This window comes from Eptatretus burgeri, chromosome 12, assembly GCF_056783735.1.
Source record: "Eptatretus burgeri isolate ZD-2024b chromosome 12, Ebu_testis_v1, whole genome shotgun sequence".
NCBI classification, from domain to species: domain Eukaryota; kingdom Metazoa; phylum Chordata; class Myxini; order Myxiniformes; family Myxinidae; genus Eptatretus; species Eptatretus burgeri.
In genome coordinates this window covers 80,681,888-80,705,162 of record NC_140972.1, presented here as the reverse complement: position 1 = coordinate 80,705,162, position 23,275 = coordinate 80,681,888, and the positions used below count along the sequence as shown (strand labels likewise).

The window sequence follows — 23,275 nt, the reverse complement described above, 5'->3', positions numbered from 1 at the left end:
ATTATAAAAGGAGCCGTGCCTTTGTCTGTTTCTTTCTTATGCTATAACTTGAGGACGGATTGAGGAGTTTCAATGAAACCAATGACGGTAGGTTTCGGGATCTCCAAGGAAGGTTTGTGATACAGCAAAAAAGAAAAGGGAAGGTTTGTGTATCAGCACACGGGCAAACCTATAATTGCCAACTTGTGATATATGTGGATATAGATATATATATATATATATATATATATATATATATATATATATATATATATATATATATATATATATATATATATATATATATATATATATATATATATATATATATATATATATATATATATATATATGTGGGCCAGTTTCAAAACTCCCTTTTGTGGAACAACCATGTTTACTCCCCGAGTGTGAGCATACAGATGATTATTTTCAGCTTAAGTGATGTTTAACAAATAGAACAAGGTTCAAGCTTTCAGAAAATATATGCTTTGTATGATATGAAAACAATACATGAAAAACTAGAAACAGATAAACTTAAAAAAGTGGCGTTTTCCATGGTGCAAAATAGTCAGTTATCACAAAACGGGTGTCAAAACAACACTTCAAAGCACTAAGAAGCCTTAGATTTCCATGCAAGTATCAACTGTACACTACTGCCCACGGTTTGAGATATGTGTGGTGACGCTGTAGTGGAAAATGTACATCAGAGACAATGTGAGCCAAAATCGTGAAAATTGGCAAACGCCGTTACAAATTGTTCAGTACTTTTCTGAGTGGCCGATAACACAACAAAAATATGATATCAACAACTGTTGATTTTATATGAGAGCTGAAGATGTCTATTTACAGAAAAACATTAGGTCTTCAAGACAAAATGGCTCGAATTGTCTCAAGGTCTGATGAAATTATGGACCTCTGATTGTCTGAAACGTCACGTTTTTGGAACGTCAAGCTTGAAGTATTATATCAGAAAATGTAAGTGATGTATTTGAAAAAAACTAACTGGAATTATAAGAACAAACTCTGCTGTAACAAATGAGACATAATTTTTCGATATACCATAACCAGTGATGAAACAGCTGGGGATGAAAATATCGATGTGCAATGTCTGAAACGTCACGCTTTTGTAGCACTTAATCTATACAAAAAACTGATCGTCAATTGCATCAAGAACTTGTTTATTCCATCCAATATGACGGTTAGATACTGGGAAAGTACAAATTGTAGGGAGTATATGAGTTTTTCGTGCTTAAATTGTTGAAAATTTGCTTTATTCGGCAGCGAATGCAGCAGAAACTGATGAAATCTAAAACACTGTGACCACGTCGTCCCTTGCGTTGGCAACAAATAAACTGCTAAGCAATATATGAGAAGATACTCACTGTTATGTTTGGGTGTGAAATGCATGAAAAAAATGCATCGCCGCTACTTTAGAATGCAATTATCTGGTACCTAAGCGAATGAAACACCGGAGAACTATACAGTTTTAGAAAGCTCACTAAGTCTACTTTCCGGAAAAAATGAGTTTCATCATGATCAAAGTACTTCGATTTTGACCCCCTGTGCACCATAGTTTTGAAACTGGCCCATCTGTATATATAGTACAGGCAAAATGTCAGATGACCTCACACAAATTGCAACAAAAGCAAACTCAACAGATTTTGATTCCTGGATATGTCCTCAGGGGCAGAAAAAAAGTCCTAAGGGTTCCTCCAGGGGGGAAAGTCCTGAAATCATGGAAATCCAATATGGCTGCCACCCAGCTTCGGGGAAAATGAGAAAATTGTAAAGATTGATATTTTAATCTGTAAATATGTTTTTCTGCATTCTAATTGTTTCTAGTTATGGTCAGTATATTGATATACAAGAATAATTATAAAAAAACAAATGTATTGAGGGTAAAATAAAAAATTATAGCTTTTTTGTCCAAAAAGTCAATATTTTGTCCCGAAAATTTTTTTTTACCTGATACTGAATTTTGGCTCCTGGACAAAAAAAAAAGAAACGTTGAAGACACAAGATGAAATCAAGTCTATGGCAATACAATATTTGGCAACAGATACACCCTCGCAGATTTGGCATACAGGTTGTGGCCCGAGGCTGCCACGTAATACAGCATTTCCTGGATGGCCTCGAGATGTAGTGCCCAGTTTCCAGTGTGCTCTGCCCGGATGTATTTGCGTAGAATGTCTAGCATGTCCATATACTGAGCCCAGAGCGCTGAAGTTCTAGAAGATATCTTTGCGGACTCTGCATGCTTCTGAAGGTGGTCTTTGATTCGTTTCAAGACGTCAGACTTTCATACTTCTTCCACAGACGGTGTCCCAGCCATCAGCTTCTCATAGGGGTACAAGCTTCGTTGAAGTCTGGATTATTGCTTAGATCTGTGTGCTGGTCATGTAGCGGCCTTGCAGCTGCTTCGGCTAAGTCCGGATCTTCATTCCCATTGCCTTCTGATGTTTCAGGTCGGCATGGTAGAGGCGCATTGAGCACATTTGTCAACAGCAAGGCATTGAGGACTGCATCAACAATTAGGTGTGCGCTGTGGTATCGCCTGCGGGCCTGCGGGGCAGGGCATGGTGGTGGGGGAGTGGTCGGCGTGGTCATCGTGTCTGCCAGGGATATAAGGAGTGCGCGCCGCCTGAGGCGTTGTAGTGGGTGCCGTAGTGCCACGGCTCGTGAGTGTGTTGAGTACGTAATAAAGGAGAGCTGCGGGCAAAGTACGCCCGCGCTCGCGCTTGTACACCACAGCCGGGCTCGACTGTTCCCTCGCTCGTGTCTGCCTTATAAGCGCCCCTACCACGACACTACAGTTGGCTGACGAGGATCTTCGGATCGGCGTGTGCAGGGTGGTGGCTGGGTTTGGAGTGGCAGCGAGTAACTCAGCGCACCTCGCGCAGTTCGAGGTTCCGGAGGAGTACGCATCGCGAAGAGCGTGTCGCGGGTTCGCTCGCCGCGCGCACAGGCTCCGGAGCCAGGAGGCTCGCCAGCGCGGCCAGCTCAGGCATGACAGGAAGTCGGGGCACGGCGCACGGGCGCGTGCCCGCCTTCGTCGGAGTCGACTTCGGCCACGTCGAGTGGGCAACGGCCGCGCTCAGTGTTCGTTTTATTGAGGCACGACAAATCGGGGGAATGATTTCTGCAAGGCCACGGCTAAAGAACGAGGACACGCAGTTCGGCTCGAACGCGGCGTTGGACGTCGCGCAAGCTCTGAAGAATGTCCGGGGTCTCGATGGTCGGTGCGCAGCAGATGGTCCGGAGGTCAGCGCGATGTGCCAGGAGCGCACGGTCTGCGGCGCGGGTCGTGGACAGCTTTTGCAATACGATCACTCGGACGGCGATCTGAGCACTCGGGGACGTCTACGGTGTGTATGCCGAGAGTCATCGCCCATCATGACGGTCATTGATGGCGGTGTGCGAAGCGATCCTTCCGTCCCGGGTCGAGACCTACTGCCGGTGCGGTGTTCGGTGCGTGGCGTACACGGTAACGCCCCGGATCGAGTTTTGCGGCCTGGGCACAGAGATCCCAGCGACCCGGAACGGGAGATACTGCCGATGTTAAACCTGCCTTCCATTGGTACGGAGGTGGCAAGATCAGTGGCAGGGAAGGTCGAAGTGATCGGGGCACTGATCGGGTGTCGAGTTGAGTCCACTCGTGCTGCCCTCGCATCGCACACGTATGCCGGTGAAGCGCTGCCGGCGGTTGGCGGGGCGCACGTCGTGATTGCCCAGCGGGGCCAGCGGGTTGCGCTTCCGAGGTTCGTGGTGCGAGGGGAGGGGCCCGCCCTTTTGGGTCGGGACTGGTCGACGCCCCTCGAGCTGGATCTCCAATTCGTACCTCCAGGTGCGCCGGTGCTTCCTTCGTTGCTTCCTTCGAGACCCGAGGACGAGGTTCTGGCGGCAGGAGCCGCATCGATGCAACGGGTGCGGCCGTTCGTTGCTGCCTGCAACGGTGATGTGCGGTTCGGGAGCAGCGGGAGCCGTGCCAGCTCTCGCGATGAGTTCTCGCGCTGCGGCGGCGTTCATGAGGCAATGCGCGCCTGTGTGGTTCGGGTAGCTTCGACGGCGAGTTGCGGCGGGGCCGCCGCGTTCAAGGAAGTCACGGGTCGCGACATCGAGTCGACAACCAAAGGACGGACTCGTGGTGTGGGTTATGGGTTGCTGTTCATTGCATATTTGTTTTTCATTGCTCTAGTGATGCGGTTTAACGTTGTTGAAATAAATGCCGACAGTGCCTGTGTGAGAGTGGGTTTGGCGGAGATCCATCGATGGGATTTGCATTATGATCAATGTGATGTGAAGGCTTTGGGAGCGGTGGTGGCAAATAGAGGTTTTATTGGCCTCCATTTGCCCCAGGCCACAGGTAGTTGCTTTGTCATGTGCAGGGATTTTGCCGAAAGGACGCGCTGTACGGAAAAATGAGTTTGCAATGGTTCCAATGATGTTCCTATTGATTTATGACGAGCCTATGGTTAAAGTGTGGTTTGAATGGAGTTACTACGGGCTAACTGCCGTGTGGGTCTCGGAGATCGACTCGGAGCCAGGGCTGGTGCGCTGGTCAGCGTTACCCCCACCTCTGGTTTCGGCAAGGTCAGACGTGCCTGGCGCCTGGGGCGCAGCTCTCTGTGTTCGCTCAAGGCTGTTTGGACGGGCGTTGGCATCTCAACTGATTGTGGTGCGTGGGTTGTTGTGGGGCATTGGTTGCATCCAGCCAGCGGCGCTGTTCAGCGCCCCCACCCAAGGTCAATCGGGTCTGGCGCTGGCGCCGCGGCTTCCAGACAGCGGGCTTCCGGCCTCGGAATGTTTATCTGCTTCAGGTCTGGCTGGGGGAGATGTGCCGCCTTGTGGGCCGGAGGCGTTTGATGGTGCCGGGGGAGGTTTGCTCGGGAGGTCGCCGCGACCTCGCCGAAGGCCATGTAAGCATGAGCCGCCTGGGGGCGTTTTCGCTGCGTAGTGCTGCTGCGCTTCTCGCCTTGCTGCTTCATATCGGTAACGCGGTCGAGGTTTTGTGGGTTAATGGTGCGGCTCAGTCTTCGGAACCTGGCCGTTGCAGCTCCACTCGCTCGCATCGACACATTATATGATGTGGTGTGCTTTTATACTATGCTGCTTCTTTTTTGTACCTTGTCTGCTTTATACCGTGGTATTTCATGCTACTTATGCTTATTATGATGGTGATCATTTAATAATCATGGTTTTAGGAGGGAGGAGTGTGGTATAGCCTGCGGGCCTGCGTGGCAGGGCATGGTGGTGGGGGAGTGGTCGGCGTGGTCATCGTGTCTGCCAGGAATATAAGGAGTGCGCACCGCCTGAGGAGTTGTAGTGGGTGCCGTAGTGCCACGGCTCGTGAGTGTGTTGAGTACGTAATAAAGGAGAGCTGCGGGCAAAGTACGCCCGCGCTCGCGCTTGTACACCACAGCCGGGCTCGACTGTTCCCTCGCTCGTGTCTGCCTTATAAGCGCCCCTACCACGACACTACATGCGCGAACCGCGCGGGCAATGGCCTTGCCACTAAACATATGAATCACTGCATTGGGGGCATATATCAACTCCATCAGTTCTTGAAGCCTGGATGACACCATCAGGTGTCCAATACATCCGAGGAAACTCATCTCTGCGTGGAAGCTGCCCAAGCGTAGGACAATCCCTTTCAGATCACTTCCCATAGGTTCCGGGTTGATGATTATGAGGGCCTTCCACCAGAGGGGCTGATCAAAGGTGATTACTGGAGTGACACCGTGGCGTCGTGCATGTTCACTGACAAACATCAGGGTCGAGTATATGCATGTGCTGTCACTCGAGTTCATGTCTATCATGGGCAGAAACATGATAGCCGCCTTGCCAGGGTGGTCACCCATGTGTATGAATTGCATCATTCCTGACCATGCAGGCTTGGGGGACCCAAACAAGATGGATGTCTTCCACAGAACATCAAGATTTTCAGAGCAGTTCTGGGCTTTTAGGTTGACAAGTTTCTGGTATGTCACTGCTGTCATCCCGTGACTTTCTTCCTTGTGGTACCGTATCTGCACCCTTCCAACCATTGTGACATCACGAGACGTCACCTTAGCCCTGGGTATTGGCCGGCCTGATCTGGTTCCATGGGTGATGGCGGCAATCATCCCCATGCCATGGAATGTGCCATGGCCATCCAGTGTGCGAATGTTATGGTCCACATTGTCAGCTGCATGCTGCACAAACTCTGTTGTCAGGTTAGGGATGTCTGTTCCATGTGACTGAGCAGCATTTCGTTCAAATTGATACACCTCTTCATATGAACAGCAGAACCCGTGATGATGAAGGGAGTCAATGAGAAATCGTGATGCGAAGTGGTGATATAGCTGCACACCCAACCAAACCTGCAGTGGTGCCAGTAAGACTCTGGGTCTAGTTGCCTGCACTATGGCTTGCCCAATTGAAGCCACTTTAACACCATCTTTCTTTCCCACAAACAGTCCTTCAAGCAGTACCAGCAGAGTATCTGGTAAGTATTTAATGCCAGCCTCTTGCGATTGCAGGTCATCACCACATGAGTAGACTTCATGGGATGTTTCAATGGTTTTAATGTCTACTTTGATGAGTTTGGCAGCGGCCTGTACAAGCTTGATTTTCTCTTCAGTGGTGTCTTTTTCCTGCTGCTGGTTGTTGTAATATTCCTGAAGCACTGCCCTGGCTGTTGTCCTGAAGGTGACCACCTTCATCTTGCCGTTGATTGCAGTTTGGATTATCCTGTCACCAAAGTGTTCCCACAGCCTCGCCTTCATGTGGGTGCAGCTGTATGCTTCGTGGTTAGTACCTGCCAGTTTCTGTGTCATGAGGTCAATGAGATCATTAATGGTGATCTGCTCATCATCATTTTCCTCAAGATATCTTGCCACTTGCAAGAATGCTGCTGTCTTCTCATCGCCTCGAGGCCGTCCAAGCTTTGTCCTCTTGGATTCTTCGGTGTCCGTCATCTGAGCTATTGGAATCTGTTTATTTGTGTGAAAGTTAACACTGCATGTCTGGTGGTAAACTGCATCTGCTGCGTGCAAGTCATGCACATGCAGAATCCGTGCCTTCACAGCATCTGACCAAACATCGGCTCGTTCGCGGCAAATTACCAGGAGCGTGTCCTTCAATTCAATTGTCTTTACTTGAAGCACATCCTGCGTCTTCCGCTTCCTCCCAAACTTGGCTGGTCTTCCACAGAAAAGGCAATCAGTGTTGAAAGAAAACCCCTCCTCAGATGACCTAAGTACATGTCTATCACTGTTTGTACTGGCCTTTGACTCTTCTTTCCTGGTATACTTGGCTATCTGATGTGGGTTGCAGTATATACGCCGGCAGTCTTTGTGCACCCTTTCCCCAGGTACAGTGTGAATGCTGTCTTTACTTGCGCTGCTGGCCTGGTTGATAGCTGAACACCCCTTTTCTGTTAGAGTTGAAGCTGATGGGCCTCCTCCATCCTGTTTGCAGGTGGCACACCGTTCAGGTCCCTCCATGCCTGAAAATAAAAATCCAGAATTAGTATAATTGTTTTAAAGTTTGAACTGACTATGTTATATTAACAAATAAACATAGCTATGGTATTTAAAATCAGAATTTTTCTTAATCCAATTAATGTACTAGCTATAGCCAGGCTTTTATCCTTTGCTTGGACCGAATACGCACAGAGTGCATATATTTCAAATTAAGGGGGTCGGGGTAGGCAAATGGAAATAAATTCAATAAAAATTTATATTGTGTGTTAATTCTTTCACCAGAGGATAGTACTAATGTCCCTGAATCTGGAAATATATAGTATGTATGCCTGGGGATACATATGTTCTTATATGAACAAACTTTCTCAAGTCAAAATTTTTTTTTTGGAAAAAATATTGACATTTTTGGACAAAAAGGCTATAATTTTTTATTTTACCCACAATACATTTCACTTTTTTATAATTATTCTTGTATATCAATATACTGACCATAACTAGAAACAATTAGAATGCAGAAAAACATATTTACATCTTAAAATATCAATCTTTACAATTTTCATATTTTTGCCAAAGCCGGGTGGCGGCCATATTTGATTTCCATGATTTCAGGACTTTCCCCCAGGAGGAACCCTTAGGACTTTTTTTCTGTCACTGAGGACATATTCAGGAACCAAAATGTGTTGAGTTTGCTTTTGTTGCAATTTGTGTGAGGTTGACAAAATATTTCTGCTAAAATGCCTGTACTAATGTGAGACTGGTCCCTTCCTTTTGTCTGATGGGAGAATCAAAGGTGTGCGTTGCGATGTTGTTTTAGGTAGGTTATTACATCCAACGAACCATCCAACAAACAAACCGACAACACCACTGAATAAGCACTTCACTTGCCGAACCGGCGACTCGCTGTCCGAGACAGAATCTCTGGCAGTTCCTTCTCGGCTTCCACAAACTTTGTTACCTCTTTTTGACGAGTATGGGCACGCGTGGAGTGGGGGTGGGGTTTGCCCGGCATGACCGAAACCTACCAAGTAAGGGAGGACCCATGGGAGCCCCGTCCAATCAGGGCAGTGACGTCTGTTCCACCGAGCCTCTGCCCCGTTCGGGGAGGTCCATAAAAGTTACGATGCCATCCTCAGCGAAGAGTTCTGAGGAGTTCTTTGGGGGGTCGTTCGTCGTCGTGTTGGTGTGCTGGGTCAGAGGGTTCGTTAGTTGGAGGAGTCTTCAGTTCAGTGGACTTCTGTGTGGGTCATGTTCGTGAGCTGGAGACAGTGGTTGGAGTGAGCCAGTTTGTCGCTGGTTGCCAAAGAAAAAAGGAGGTCGTGACGCGGAGGGTCTGCCCGCATCTCGCCTCGGCGGGCCATTTGTTGCGCTGGTTCGAGGGCGCCTAACCTTGACTGGGTCTCTCGTGGGTCCTATCGGCGGCCCTGATCCCCGCCTTGGACTCCGCTCTACCCGACTCGGGTTCCTCCGCGGACATGAGCCCCACGCGTGTGACTGCGGGCCGAGCTGCACGACCATTGCCAGGGGCCGCACTATGGAGCACCCCTCCCTCCAACGTTAAGGTACCCCAAGTGAACTGCGACCAGCTTGTCTCTCCCTCTCTGGCTGCTGGAGTCTTTTAATAAGTCATCTGAGTGTGTGGGCCCGTCTTGTAAGTAGAAACTGTTTAAGTGTTTATTTCATCATTGTAAATCTTGCTTGTATATTCCGCGATGAGTCTTGCTTTGTGTCCTCGTTTATTATAAACAAAACATTTGTAGAAATATTCCCAGTTCGTTTCCGTCCTTTCTTGCATTGGTCCAGCGTGCTTCGGATCTGAGTTTAGGCAGGTTTTTATCCCCGGTAATCAATTCATTGTAGCCAGCACGGCTTCGGCAGTTCCACTCGACTGCACCCGAACCGGAGTTGGTAGTCGGTAGTTGGAACTCTACCGCAGTTGGTAGAGTGACCCAGTTCGAGCAAGACGTGCCGAGGGCGTGGTTCCCCAGGAGTCGAAATCGCATAGTTAATTAGGTAAATTGGTTCTAGACAAAAAAACCATACGCTACGCGGTTGAGATATTGACGTCCACGGTCGGGTCAGCGACCCGCCGCGTCACGTAATTATCCGGAGCGACGGCCTACAATTCCGGGGAGTCTGGTGGAAGACGACGTAACCTCCCCCACCTCGTGGTCGTTCCCACCACCGGACCTCCAACCCGCAAATATATATATATATATATATATTTTTTATATATATATATATATATATATATATATATTTTTATATATATATATATATATATATATATATATATATTTTTATATATATATTTTTATATATATATTTTTATATATATATTTTTATATATATATATTTTTATATATATTTTTATATATATATATATATATATATATATATATATATATATATATATATATATATATACACACACACACATACATATATATATTGTTAAGGATTCAGCGACGGAGGGATTCTCAACCCACTCTGGCCGTCTCCGGGGTTTATAACGCCGGCTGGCTCGGCACAGGCCTCGGGTCACGCGTCTTCAGTCGGGATACCAACGTAATCCTGGACCTCACCAGTTGGGGAGATAGACCCCGGTTACGGACTAGTTTTGTCAGATGCCGAGCGTTTTCTGCCAGTCTGTAACCATTTTGGTTTTATATACCAATCGAACGGATCGTTCCTCGACACGACACGAATTGAACCATAGCGGCAACTTCATACGAACCAACCAGATTTATTTGGGAACATCGGGGAACACAACACAAGCAAAACATTCACGACAATGTTTTTATTAACAATCTTTAACCTGTTCTTAACTAGGGAACTACCGATTACAGGTTTTGAGGGGGTCCCTACCGTGATAAGCCTTAAACAACGTGCAGACAAGACAGACAGACAGCATGCATGCAAGACAGACTACTTGGTGATATTTCATGGATGAGAGGAAAGTGTCAAAACCACGAATGTCGCTTGTAACAAGCGGATGTCCACGGATTAGAGCCCCCAGCTCGAACATGCCACGTGGCAAGATGGCGGCGCCGTACTCTTTCTTCTCTAGGCACCGCGTGTGCACGCCCTCCTCAGCGAGTTACGGCCCCGCACAATGTCGACGGCACAAGACCGTTAGATCGACGATGGGTTTCAGCTGATTTCGCTCAAGGTCCAGCATACAAATCCAGGCCTGGCCTGTTCACCAGATAAGGCCAAATCGAGATGCCGGGCTCCGCAGGCGGATCGACAAATGTGTCGAGCCGTGAGGTGAGTAAGGACCGAGGCTCCACGGCCAGACGCAGGTTGAACCTGCCGATCACCTCCTCATAAGAGTCGATCGCCGACTCAACGTGCAGGCCACCTCCAGTCGTTTCTCCTGCCTCCTTCACGAAGCAGATCGCAGACAGACACTCGTCGTTTCTCTGTTGCCTTCCCTGCCTTTCTTTCGGCTCGTTCCTCATGAAAGAAACAGACAGCTGTCCCGTGTACAGCCGATCGGTGCCACCTCGGCGCTCACCCTTTCACCACAGTTTCTTTTTCGTTCGCTTGCTTCGACCCCGAGCACGTCTCGAAACCGACTGTTTTCCCAAACTGAACCATTCCACGAGGTCCTCGTTTGCTCGCTTTGAAACCCGAGAACGCCTCGAAAACTGACTTCGCCCAAACTGAACCTTTTCACGAGGTCTTCGTTCGCTCGCTTCGAAGCCCGAGCACTCCTCGAAAACCGACTGTTCGCCCAAACTGAACCTTTTCACGAGGTCTTCGTTCGCTCGCTGCTAGACACTGGCTCCTCCCCCTTTACGAAGCCGACAACTCCTCCCCTTAGCTCCACCTCTCTCTCCAGGCCACTCCCCCTCAGCCGACTGGGCGGGGCCTATCTGGAGAGGGGAGGAAGAAGAAGCCCTCAGCACAGCACCACTGTACGAACAATAAAACATGCTTCCTACAACTCCCGACACATGTAATACCGAACAACCTAGCTAAACATGCATTTAATGGGAGATCTGAGCTAATCCTATATTTAGTCGCCTGCTAAGGGCCATTTCCGTAACAATACATATATATATATATATATCTTCTTCTTCTTCTTCTTCTTTCGGCTGCTCCCGTTAGAGGTCGCCACAGCGGATCATCCGTATGATCCGCATAGTGATTTGGCACATGTTTTACGCCGGATGCCCTTCCTGACGCCACTCTGGTTGCCTCTTACGACACAGGGATATGGTACACCTATTTTAACCAGGGTATACACCGGCCCAGTACACTCGTACTCACTTCGCCGACCTCGGAAGGATGACAGGCTGAGTCAACCCCCTGGTGTATTAATTCAGTGGCCCAACGGGGCTTGAACTCAGGACCTTTTGGATCCCAAGCCGCTGCCCTAACCACTGCGCCGACACCAGGATATATATATATATATATATATATATATATATATATATATATATATATATATATATATATATATATATATATATATATATATATATATATATATATATATATATATATATATATATATATATATATATATATATATATATATATATATATATATATATATATAGTTACAGATTTCAGAATCTGGTGTGATGAATGCATCCGCTACATATCCAGATCCTCAGACAGTTATTTCCTTAAATGCATGTTCAGATTAGCCCCATCCCCTTGTCTAATGGGATCTTAAATGTGATGCGTTGAGAAGGTTAAAGGATAGATCCCCTCTCGTATGGGAAGTTTTTTTTCTTTACGACAGATACGTTCACACACATTTCTTTCACGAGCTGTGAAGCCCGCCCTCATTTTTCCTCAGCAACATTCTTTCACGAGCTCTGAAGCCCGCCCTCATTTTTCCTCAGCAACATTCTTTCGAGAGCTCCGACACCCGCCCTTTTTGAGAGCACACGGGTCATTATGGTAACCGTGCCCCAGTGGGGCGGGGTGAGCTTGGGGCGGACGCCACCCCGCGGAGACGGCCCGGGGATATAAAAACGAGCGAGAGAAAGCGTGAGGTACGTTCTGTGAGGAGAGACGTTCTGAGATATTAAAAAGTGAAGAAAAAGCGAGAGGGAGTTCTGAGGGGAGAGAGAAGTTCTGAAGAGAAAGAGATACGTTCTGAAGAGAAAGAGATACGTTCTGAAGATAAAGAGATACGTTCTGAGGAGAAAAAGTCCAGAGAGAAAAAGTGTGAAGAGAAAAAGTGAGGAGAGGAAAAAGCAAAGGGCGAGAGAAGCGACCAAGAAGCGGGTGTCTGACCAGCGCCGAAGAGACAATTCCCCCTTCCGAGTGCTTCGGCAAGCGAGCGTGTGGTGCGCGTGTGGGTGTGAACAGCACCGCCAACAAGTGAGGCACGGGTCGATCACAAACACCACCAGGGTCTAAACCCACGACGGACGATCTCGGTGCCCTCCAGACTTCGACTGGCGTTCAAGGCTGCCCCTCGAGAGGGTGCACGGCAAAGCTGGGTGCTGGCGACGGACGTGGTACGCACGCACCCATTTTCAGGACATTTTTGCTTCACGGACGACTTTCTGTTGAGCGAAACGATTCTCCCCTTCCCCTCCCCCTGAATGATCTGCTGGGTACCCTTGGCTGCATTTCGCTGTAAGTCAACCCCCGATAAGCATCTGCTCTTTGTCTCTTTCCTGGCATTTTGATTGATTTTGCTTTGACATTCATTCTTTATTTACCTCGGCAAATAAAAGGTTCTTTTTATTTATTTATTTTATTATTAATTAGTTATTTGTCGATTTCCAACCTGTCCGTGTTTGTCCTTTCCTTCTATTGGTCTGGCATTGTTCGAACTGAGATAGACTGGGAGGTAATTACCACAGATTTGACCAAAAAATCGTTGGCATGCACCAGCGGTTAAAACACTCGGCCGCCCTAATTAAAATCTAATCGGATAATATTGGTGCTTTGCCGAGGGCGCGCTCCCCGCTCAGGTACCCACGTGACCTTTAGTTAGACGGCGGACACTGGAACTCATGGTTTTAAAACATGGTTTTAAAACCTGGCGTTCATGGTTTTAAAACAACCCACCATACCATAATGTTAATTGTGAGCGGTGGCCCCAGGTCCGGCTCGACCGAGGACAACCGGGGATTAATCCCCCTGAGTGACAAGCTGGTGTCTTGGTATCCGTGGCCGCAACAATATATTTTTATTTATTTATTGACCGTGGTGCCCCCAGAATCCGAACGCCCCATTGTTTGAACAAATTGGAATCCGAACAATTTTTTCGAGAAAATTTTGCCCTAAAAACCGAACACATTTTCAAAAACCGAACACAATGTGGCGTTCATGTTTGTTCACGTGTCTCCCCCACCTGTTCGACCTGCATCTTCGCGCTTTGTTCATTCAGTTTGTCGGTGGAAGTACTCGTGAAAGCATCTCTCGTGTGTCGATCACTACTTCACCTCGTGTTTTCACCTTGATTTGTGCTGTTTTTTTTTTTCTTCAATTATCACCCTTATGCATTCACCATGGCAACCAAGAAGAGCAGTGAAGCAAATAGGAGTAAGAGGAAGTCCGTGAGAACGACAATTGAGTTGAAGAAAGAACTTATCGCAAAGCATGACAGCGGTACGCATGTGTCTGATCTCGCTGCCATGTTCGAGCTGCCGAAATCGACCGTGTGTAGGATTCTGAAAAATAATGAAGCGATAAAAGCGTGATAACCCGTCGTGAAGCGAACTCATTCAATGAACCCTCTGACGAATCGGCTTTAACGAACTCAACGTTTTTCGCGAGCATGGTAGTGACGTTATGCTGCGTCACCCAATCGCTTCACCTTTTGATTATCTCCGTGGAACCGTGCGGTGAAAACGGCACGTTTGTGTCTCCACAGAGTGTACTGGGATATAAAACACCATTTGGTGCTTCATGGTTAATTACATACCTCCACCAGGCTGAACAGTTTACGTTTTAGATCCCAATGGCCACTGATAGGCCGGAGCTGCATCCAGACCTGATGGAAGAAGCGACAACACTCCTGCTCATGCCCCAGGCTTGGAAGAAGATTCATGACTCAGAAAAGGTCATTTACTCATCTTATTTTACCTTAAACATGGGTAATTTCAGTTGAAAGTGTCTTGAAAGTGGGTTTTCTTGGGGTCCAGGAACGGATTAATTCACTTTTCATTATTTCTTATTTGGAAAATAGTTTTGGAATCCGAACTTTTTGGAATCCGAACAGCCTCTTGGAACGAATTAAATTCGGATTCTGGGGGCACCACTGTGTTTATATATATATATATATATATATATATATATATATATATATATATATATATATATATATATATATATATATATATATATACATACATACATACACATATATGCACACACACACTGATGGGCCAAAACATTATGACCACCTCCCTAATATGCTGTTTGTCCTCCGTGTGCCGCCAAAACAGTTCCGACCCGCTGAGGCATGCACTCTACAAGACCCCTGAAGGTGTCCTGTGGTATCTGGCACCAAAATATTAGCAGCAGATCCTTCAAGTCCTGAAAGTTGTGAGGAGGAGCCGCCGTGGATCGGACTTGTCGGTCCAGCACATCCCTCAGATGCTCAATCAGTTTGAGATCTGGAGAATTTGGAGGCTGGGGCAGCACCCTGAACACTTCATCATGTTCCTCAAACCATTCCCGAACAATGTGTGCAGTGTGGCAGGGCGCATTATCCTGTTGAAAGAGGCCATTGCTACCGGGGAATACCATTGCCATGAAGGGATGTACTTGGTCTGCAACGATGTTTAACTCGGTGACACGTGTCAAATTGACGTCCACATGAATGGCCGGACCCAGGGTTTCCCAGCAGAACATTGCCCAGATCATCACACTCCCTCCACCGGCTTGTCATCTTCCCACAGTGCATCCTGGTGCCATCACTTCCCCAGGTAAACGGCACACACATACACGGCCATCCACGTGATCTAAAAGAAAACGGGACTTATCGGACCAGGCGACCTTCCACTGCTCCAAGGTCCAGTTCTGACGCTCGCGTGCCCATTGTAGGCGCTTTCGACGGTGGGCAGGGGTTATCAGGGGCACTCTGACTGGTCTGTAACTACGCAGCCCCATATGCAGCAGGGTGTGATGCACTGTGGATTGTGACACATTCCTCCCGTGACCACCATTAAAATTTTCTGTGACGTGCCACAGTAGACCTTCTGTCGGTTTGGACCAGATGGGATAGCCTTCATTGCCCTCGTGCATCGATGAGCCTTGGGTGCCCAACACCCTGTCGCCGGTTTGTGGTTTGTGGTTTGTGCCTCCTTGGCCCACTGTCGGTATGTACTCACCACTGCTGACCGGGAGCCCCCCACAAGCCTTGCCGTTTCAGAGATGTACTGACCCAGTCATCTGGCCATAACAATTTGGCCCTTGTCAAAGTCGCTCAGGTCTTTACTTCTGCCCATTTCTCCTTCATCCAACACATCAACTTCAAGAACTGACTGTTCACTTGCTGCCAAATATATCCCACCCCTTGACAGGTGCCATTGTAACAAGATAATCAATGTTATTCACTTCACCTGTCAGTGGTCATAATGTTTTGGCTCATCAGTGGATATAGATAGACCTTTTGAACCCAAAATATCACATTATCAGTCCGTATTTAGTCTGGATAAAATCCCTTTCACGGTTCATAAGTTCTTATGGTAACATTTTCAATTCGAGGGAACATGTCCTTTGACCTTTTGAATCCCAAATCTAGCCGCTTCATCTTTGTATTACAGTCCACACTTGGGCCAAGTTTCGTTGAAATCCCTTCAGTGGTTTACTCATCATCTCCGTTATTATAAATTGATGACAGACGGACAACCTGAAAACATAATGCCTCCAGCCTTCAGCTGCAGGAGCATTAAAAAACTGCAGGGGCATGTTGAATTTGTGGCTGCCATGCTATAATAAAGGGAGGCTACTGACATATCGGATAATATTCCCATTCAGTCGGTGTTTAAAGCATTGGCAGAAAGTCACATGCACTCTTCATTGGTACGAGCATATTGTCAATTCATCGGGCAAGAGCATGCCAGCACAATTTTCAAGCGAGCGTTGAGTTAAACTCAACAAAATAGCTTCCAAAGGCAGGAATGCTGTTTTTGCGAATACTCTTAGGTTTATCAACATTGATTTAACGGGATTGGGAAGTAAAAGTGCTCTTAAGATTATTTCTCCACCATATTGACCATCTCTTAATCACTGGTTTGATGGTACAACTTTGCAGGTCATCACTTCGAGACAAAAAGAAAAAAAAATCAAAAATACTTACAAAAAAACGACTATTTCTATTATGTATGCACTTCGTTTTAATGGTGAGAGTAAATTTTGAAAAATGCACAACCGATCAAGAAAATTGACAATGTCACACACTTAAAAATGTAGAACATTAGTGTTGTTAAGAGAGAAACAAGAAACGTTTCCAATATGCTATTTTGTGGTACTAGTGCGTGACCGTACGTGCATGCCCGTACGTGCAAAAAAAGAATAAAAAAATTAATTGTGACGTCAATAGTGATGTCATAGCACCGTGTCCTGTCATTGTTTGATAAATAAATGGCTATAACATGGGAACCGCTTGTCCGATTAATATCAAACCTTGAAAAGGCACATCCTCAGGTCCCCAGCAATATTCCTGGCAAGTTTCAATTAGATCGGGCCAGGGGTTGTCGAGAAACTGCAGTCGCAGACACACACACACACACACACACACACACACACACACACACACACACACACACACACACACACACACACACACACACACACACACACACACACACACACACACACACACACACACACACACACACACACATTGCTGGAATTATAGATGGACTAGTGCGGGCCCGTAGGTGCGTGGCCATACGTGCGTGACTAAGAAATCACTGGCATAACCGGGGAAACAGCTGAAACGGATGAAGAAGAACGATATCAAACCTTGAAAAGGCACATATTCAGGTCCCCAGCGTCAATTGTGATGTCACATCAAACGAAGAAGAATTGTGATGTCAATTGTGCAAAAAAAAAGAAAGAACAATTGTGACGTCATTCGTGACGTCATAGCACCATGTCCTGTCATGACGTGACGTGATGTCATAGCACTGTGCGTGGCCGTACATGCAAAAAAAAAAAAAATTATTGTGATGTCATAGCACCGTGTCCTATCATTGGTTGATAAATAAATGGCCGTAACTTGGGAACCGCTCGTCCGATTAATATCAAACCTTGAAAAGGCACATCCGCAGGTCCCCGGCAATATTCCTGGCAAGTTTCAATCAGATCGGACGAGTGGTTGTCGAGAAACGGCGGTCACAGACACACACACAGAGATTGCTGGAATTATGGATAGACGAGTACGTGCCCGTAAAAAAAAAAAATAATAAAAAAAATATTCAAACCGCGAGCAAGAAATAACAACCACACAGGCCGTTTCTTCGCTCTCGCATGCCTGTACGTGCGTTGCCCGGAAGTTCGCATATCGCAGTTACGATTATTCGCAATTTAGTTTTAATGGCCAATTATTCAATTAGCGCCAACGTATTTTGCCTTTTCGCAATGTCGTCACAAGGAAAAACAAAAAGAGAAGAGAAGAGAGGAAAATAAAATTTACTTCCTGGTTCGGAGCACACCAGCTCACTCTGATGTTACTGAAATTTATGCACCGTTTAATATGAAAACGATCAGAACTTGGGGCATAGTGTTTATCTATAAATGCGCATAACAAATCGAGAAATTATTAGAATACACGAAGTCATCACTCTCCGGAAGCCCTACGTTGTAACCTGTAATGGGAACGCGGCTGAGCTTCCCTTCCCCCATCGGCTACGCCCACGCAACAACGTGTCTTGTCATTGGTTTGGTAAATAAATGGCCATAACTTGGGAACCACTTGTCCAATTAATATCAAACCTTGAAAAGGCATATCCTCAGGTCCCCAGCAATATAACTGGCAAGTTTCAATCAGATTGGACCAGTGGTTGTCGAGAAACAGCGGTCACACACACACACACACACACACACACACACACACACACACACACACACACACACACACACACACACACACACACACACACACACACACACACACACACACACACACACACACACACACACACACACACACACACACACACACACTGCTGGCATTATAGATAGATGATAACAATAAAGGCCTTTTAGGAGCATGAGGAGTGTTCCCTTCCATCGTGTGCCTTCCCCTAAAAAAATGTTTAAAAACTTTAACCCAAAATTTGATTTAGGGTCATTCCTGTTGGAGCTTATTGGCATCTTTCAACTTTGCTTTAGGTGGGAAGTGTGGGGATCTGCGGTGGCGTGCCATCGACTTCACTCTAGTTCTTATTTAAATTTGTATGTTTTATGTGCAAGAAACAGTCAGTTTTGGTTCTAAATCATGATAATGTCACTGGAGATGCCGAAAAATAACTTTTTAAAATCCTATTCCTCGTAAATTTTACCAATCATTCAACCCGAATATGAAAGTTGATCTTGGCAGGGTTCGGATGCAAGAGTTAAGATATGTATTTTGTTACATTTTGGCACATTGATTCGATTTCTGTAGTTTATTAGTCTGGAGATGCATGCAGTTCATTGTCTTATATGGGCTTTAATCATGTGGTAATTACAGTTTCACAACTCATTACTGCAGGTGTTGCTGCGAGCACTGAAAAACCATCAAGGCTTCCATTTTCTCATTTCCCCCTCTGCTTACCCTTGGGGCCTATTTGATTGTAAATAAACTTGATTTTAACACAAGCAAACGTCAAATATAAAAGCAATCAGGGGGTGATAGGTGTGTTCATCATTGTATATTTTATTTTCCTCCTATTAATGAAGGCTGCTGATGTTCTTATATATTTTATTTCATAAATTACTTTTTAATTAAAATGGGTTCAATGCTTCGAAATTTCGATTTCTAAAATATATTGGTAGTTAATCATATGAGGGTGTGTTGAAAAGTAATGCTTCATATTATTTTTCTCCAAAACAGGTAAAGATATTTTAATGAAACAGATGGATATTTACATCAATCTTTATTCGACCATGGTGCATATTTCTTTATTTCTTTGGATACAACGTCATTGCTCATTGAAGAGCTGGAACACTGGATCAGGATGCAGCAGAACAAAAGGAACAGTAGCGAGAAGGGGAAACACCGACAGAAGAGTTGAAGGATAAACTAGAAGGAGACTTGGACAAACAATGGGTGTGGGGAGGAATCATGTGCAGGAGAGGATGCATAGGGTGGACAAGATGAATACAGAAGGAAACTCTCAGGAAGGAAAAAGTGGAAATTTGGAAGGAGGTGGGCTTGGGGTTGGGTTAACGGGTAGAGATTTCTCAACATAATCACCACTGCGGTCAACATATTTCTGCCAACATCAAAGTCGTTTTGTGATGACGTTATGAAAGAACTGTGTATCCTGCTGACTTAACCAGCTCTTTACAGCGGTCTTGACATAATCGGTGTAAGAAAAATGTTCTCTATGAAGGTGTTCTTTAAGTTTGGGGAAGAGATGAAAATCAGATGGAGCCAAGTCAGAACTGGTTATCCTTTGTGGTGGTACTCCATTGAACGTCTACTCTCAGGATCGTGATGGTGCACCCCAATTCTTACCTCCAGTCATTTAATCTCCAATCAGTCATTCCAACTCTCATCTCTGGTGCTTCATACTTTACAGCACTGACAGCATCATGCTGCCTTCTGCCATTTTGACTAACGTATCACTGAGATATCCATTGCTGGAATGGCAAACCTTCACACCCAGTGGTGGGAAGTTATAGTGTGTGGATTTCACTTTGTTTCATTTGAATATCTACCTGTTTTGGAGAAAAAGTGTATATGTGTGTGTGTGCGTGTATGCGTACAATCAGACCATGATATTTGCGAGGGATACGTTCCTGAAAAATGTCCGTGCATTGTTTCATTGGGAAAAGGTAGATTGGTTCCCGGCGGTTTGAGATTCATAAGGCATGGGTGACACTGTTCTGTCTGTGTACAGAAATCCGTAATTTTGTAACGACCCATACGGAGGTTTCCGTATTTTCGTCATCAGAAATCATGCTGCAATTATGGGGAATTGAGGTGCTATTCCGATCTGCTGATTTGTTTCTCAACCCCTTTCATCCAGATGGGGTGCAATGCTAACGCATCATGACCATGGTTACTTGAATTACTCCCATCGTCGTTTTATTATGAGGTATTTCTGTAGAAGATGGCCAATTACAAAATCTCACAAGTGCGTTACCGTGATCAGATGTCTGCCAGGCAGAGGAGAACGTTTGTCTATGTCAGTAAATATGGAAATGGCGTCAATTGTTGGATTTTCCCATCGCTGTTCCTTCCTAATTGAATTACACGGAAAATGCTGAAGTGCTGTCTTTACATTGCATGAAGTAAAGACACGATTCACACACGAAAGACACGAGTAAAGACGTGTGTAAAAAGACACATGAAGTTTTTTTACAGCCATTTTTCCCTGCTGTGCAGGGGTTGGCTTTTTCTTGAGGCAATGTTTTATGGCCGGATGCCCTTCCTGACGCCAACCCTGGTCGCCTCTTACGACACACAGGGATATGGTACACCTATTCTAACCGGGGCATACACCGGGACCAGTACACTGGTACTCATTTCGCCGACCTCGGAAGGATGACAGGCTGAGTCAACCCCCTGGTGTTAATTCAGCAGCCAACGGGGCTTGAACTCAGGACCCTGGGATCCCAAGCCACCACCCTAACCACTAAGCCAACACCAGGCTTACACGATGAAGTAAAGGCTGCAAAACCTGGTATCTGTTGGTTGCGATGAAGTTTGTGACCACATAGATACGAAACCAATAAATCTTAACAAGGAACGTGATGCAGGAGGCCATTTGGCCCATTGTGCTTGTGCAGCACAACCACCACCACTATTAAATAAGACCATCAGGCTCCCGACTCGGTTTCAATCGATGGAGGACTGGGGATGAGAAAAGTGTGGCACGCATGGGGACTCTAGTGTTATAAAATCAATGTTTTAAAACTCATTTGTTTATAATGACTTGCAGCTTTCTCTTGTACATGTCACACGTGGCATTGTGCATCTTTACTGACTGACTTCCTGCGAGAAGGGGTGGTTAGAATTCTTCATTCCATTGGTCTCTTTTTAGTTAACATGACCAATTTTAACCTTCCACTGGGATTTGCCATTAAAGCCGTGCCAAAATGGTTTCTCATGTGCTAAATCTGCAATGGTCAGTCACCACGCCAATAATAGTTTATTACCAGAATACATGCAATGACGAAAACTGAGAATCCTCGGCCAAAAGAGAGACGGACATGAACACGGACAGATAAATAAATAAAGTACACTCTCGATCCGATTATCACGAAAACTCACTTGATACAGAAAATATAAGCTCATCAAAATGGCCACGAGCGCACAACAAATTCACTTCCGGTTCTGGGTTTGGAGCATTGGCAGGTCTCCTTGGGGGCTCCCTGCTGACGATCTCAAAGTTAAGTTTCTGGTCGTTATCTGTCCTGTTTTAACTGTTTATTTTCTCACCTACATGTTACTGTGTGTTCCTAGTTTGGTTTTGTTTCAAAAATCGTGCTATTTTGTGAGATTTCGTCGAACTTGTCTTACTGGGTGCTTGAGGCCTATCCTTTGTTCCCCTCGGTGTACGATCATGTTTATTTGTTTTTTCTCCCCATTATCTTCAATTTCTGTCCTTCCCACTCTCTTAACATTCCCCAATCCCTCCCAACTAATCACTCTATTTATTATCTTAAAAAACAAACAAAAAAAAAAACGCTACCTTTCTCCTATTCTTCTTCTTCTTCTTCTTCTTCTTCGTCTTCTTCATGTCTTCTTCATGTCTTCTTCATGTCTTCTTCATGTCTTCTTCATGTCTTCTTCATGTCTTCTTCTTCTTCTTCTTCTTCATGTCTTCTTCTTCTTCTTCTTCTTCATGTCTTCTTCTTCTTCTTCTTCTTCATGTCTTCTTCTTCATGTCTTCTTCTTCTTCTTCTTCTTCATGTCTTCTTCTTCTTCTTCTTCGTGTCTTCTTCTTCTTCGTGTCTTCTTCTTCTTCTTCTTCTTCCTGTCTTCTTCTTCTTCTTCATGTCTTCTTCTTCTTCTTCTTCATGTCTTCTTCTTCTTCTTCTTCATGTCTTCTTCTTCTTCTTCTTCATGTCTTCTTCTTCTTCTTCTTCATGTCTTCTTCTTCTTCTTCTTCATGTCTTCTTCTTCTTCTTCTTCATGTCTTCTTCTTCTTCTTCTTCATGTCTTCTTCTTCTTCTTCTTCTTCTTCTTCATGTCTTCTTCTTCTTCTTCTTCTTCTTCATGTCTTCTTCTTCTTCTTCTTCTTCTTCTTCTTCATGTCTTCTTCTTCTTCTTCTTCTTCATGTCTTCTTCTTCATGTCTTCTTCTTCTTCTTCTTCTTCATGTCTTCTTCTTCTTCTTCTTCTTCATGTCTTCTTCTTCTTCTTCTTCTTCTTCATGTCTTCTTCTTCTTCTTCTTCTTCTTCTTCTTCTTCTTCTTCTTCTTCTTCATGTCTTCTTCTTCTTCTTCATGTCTTCTTCTTCTTCTTCATGTCTTCTTCTTCTTCTTCTTCTTCTTCTTCTTCTTCTTCTTCTTCTTCTTCTTCTTCTTCTTCTTCTTCTTCTTCTTCTTCTTCTTCTTCTTCTTCATCTCTTCTTCTTCTTCTTCTTCTTCTTCTTCTTCATCTTCTTCTTCTTCTTCTTCATCTTCTTCTTCTTCTTCATCTTCTTCATCTCTTCTTCTTCCTCCTCCTCTTCTTCTTCTTCTTCTTCT

At 45.4% G+C, this 23,275-nt stretch overlaps 2 protein-coding genes across 2 annotated transcripts in view; one reads left to right on the top strand and one right to left on the bottom strand.

The window, feature by feature from the left end:
- The window catches only part of ILF2 (interleukin enhancer binding factor 2), a 104,161-nt gene that overhangs the window by 63,759 nt on the left and 17,127 nt on the right, over positions 1–23,275 (top strand). The gene's annotated exons all lie outside the window — the stretch shown is intronic.
- Positions 2,311–7,463, bottom strand: LOC147015983 (uncharacterized). Its single transcript, XM_085849192.1, has 2 exons — positions 5,469–7,463; positions 2,311–2,541 (listed from the first exon to the last, which is right to left on the bottom strand). The coding sequence occupies exons 1-2, from the start codon at positions 7,461–7,463 to the stop codon at positions 2,311–2,313; spliced, it is 2,226 nt and encodes a 741-aa protein (XP_085705318.1).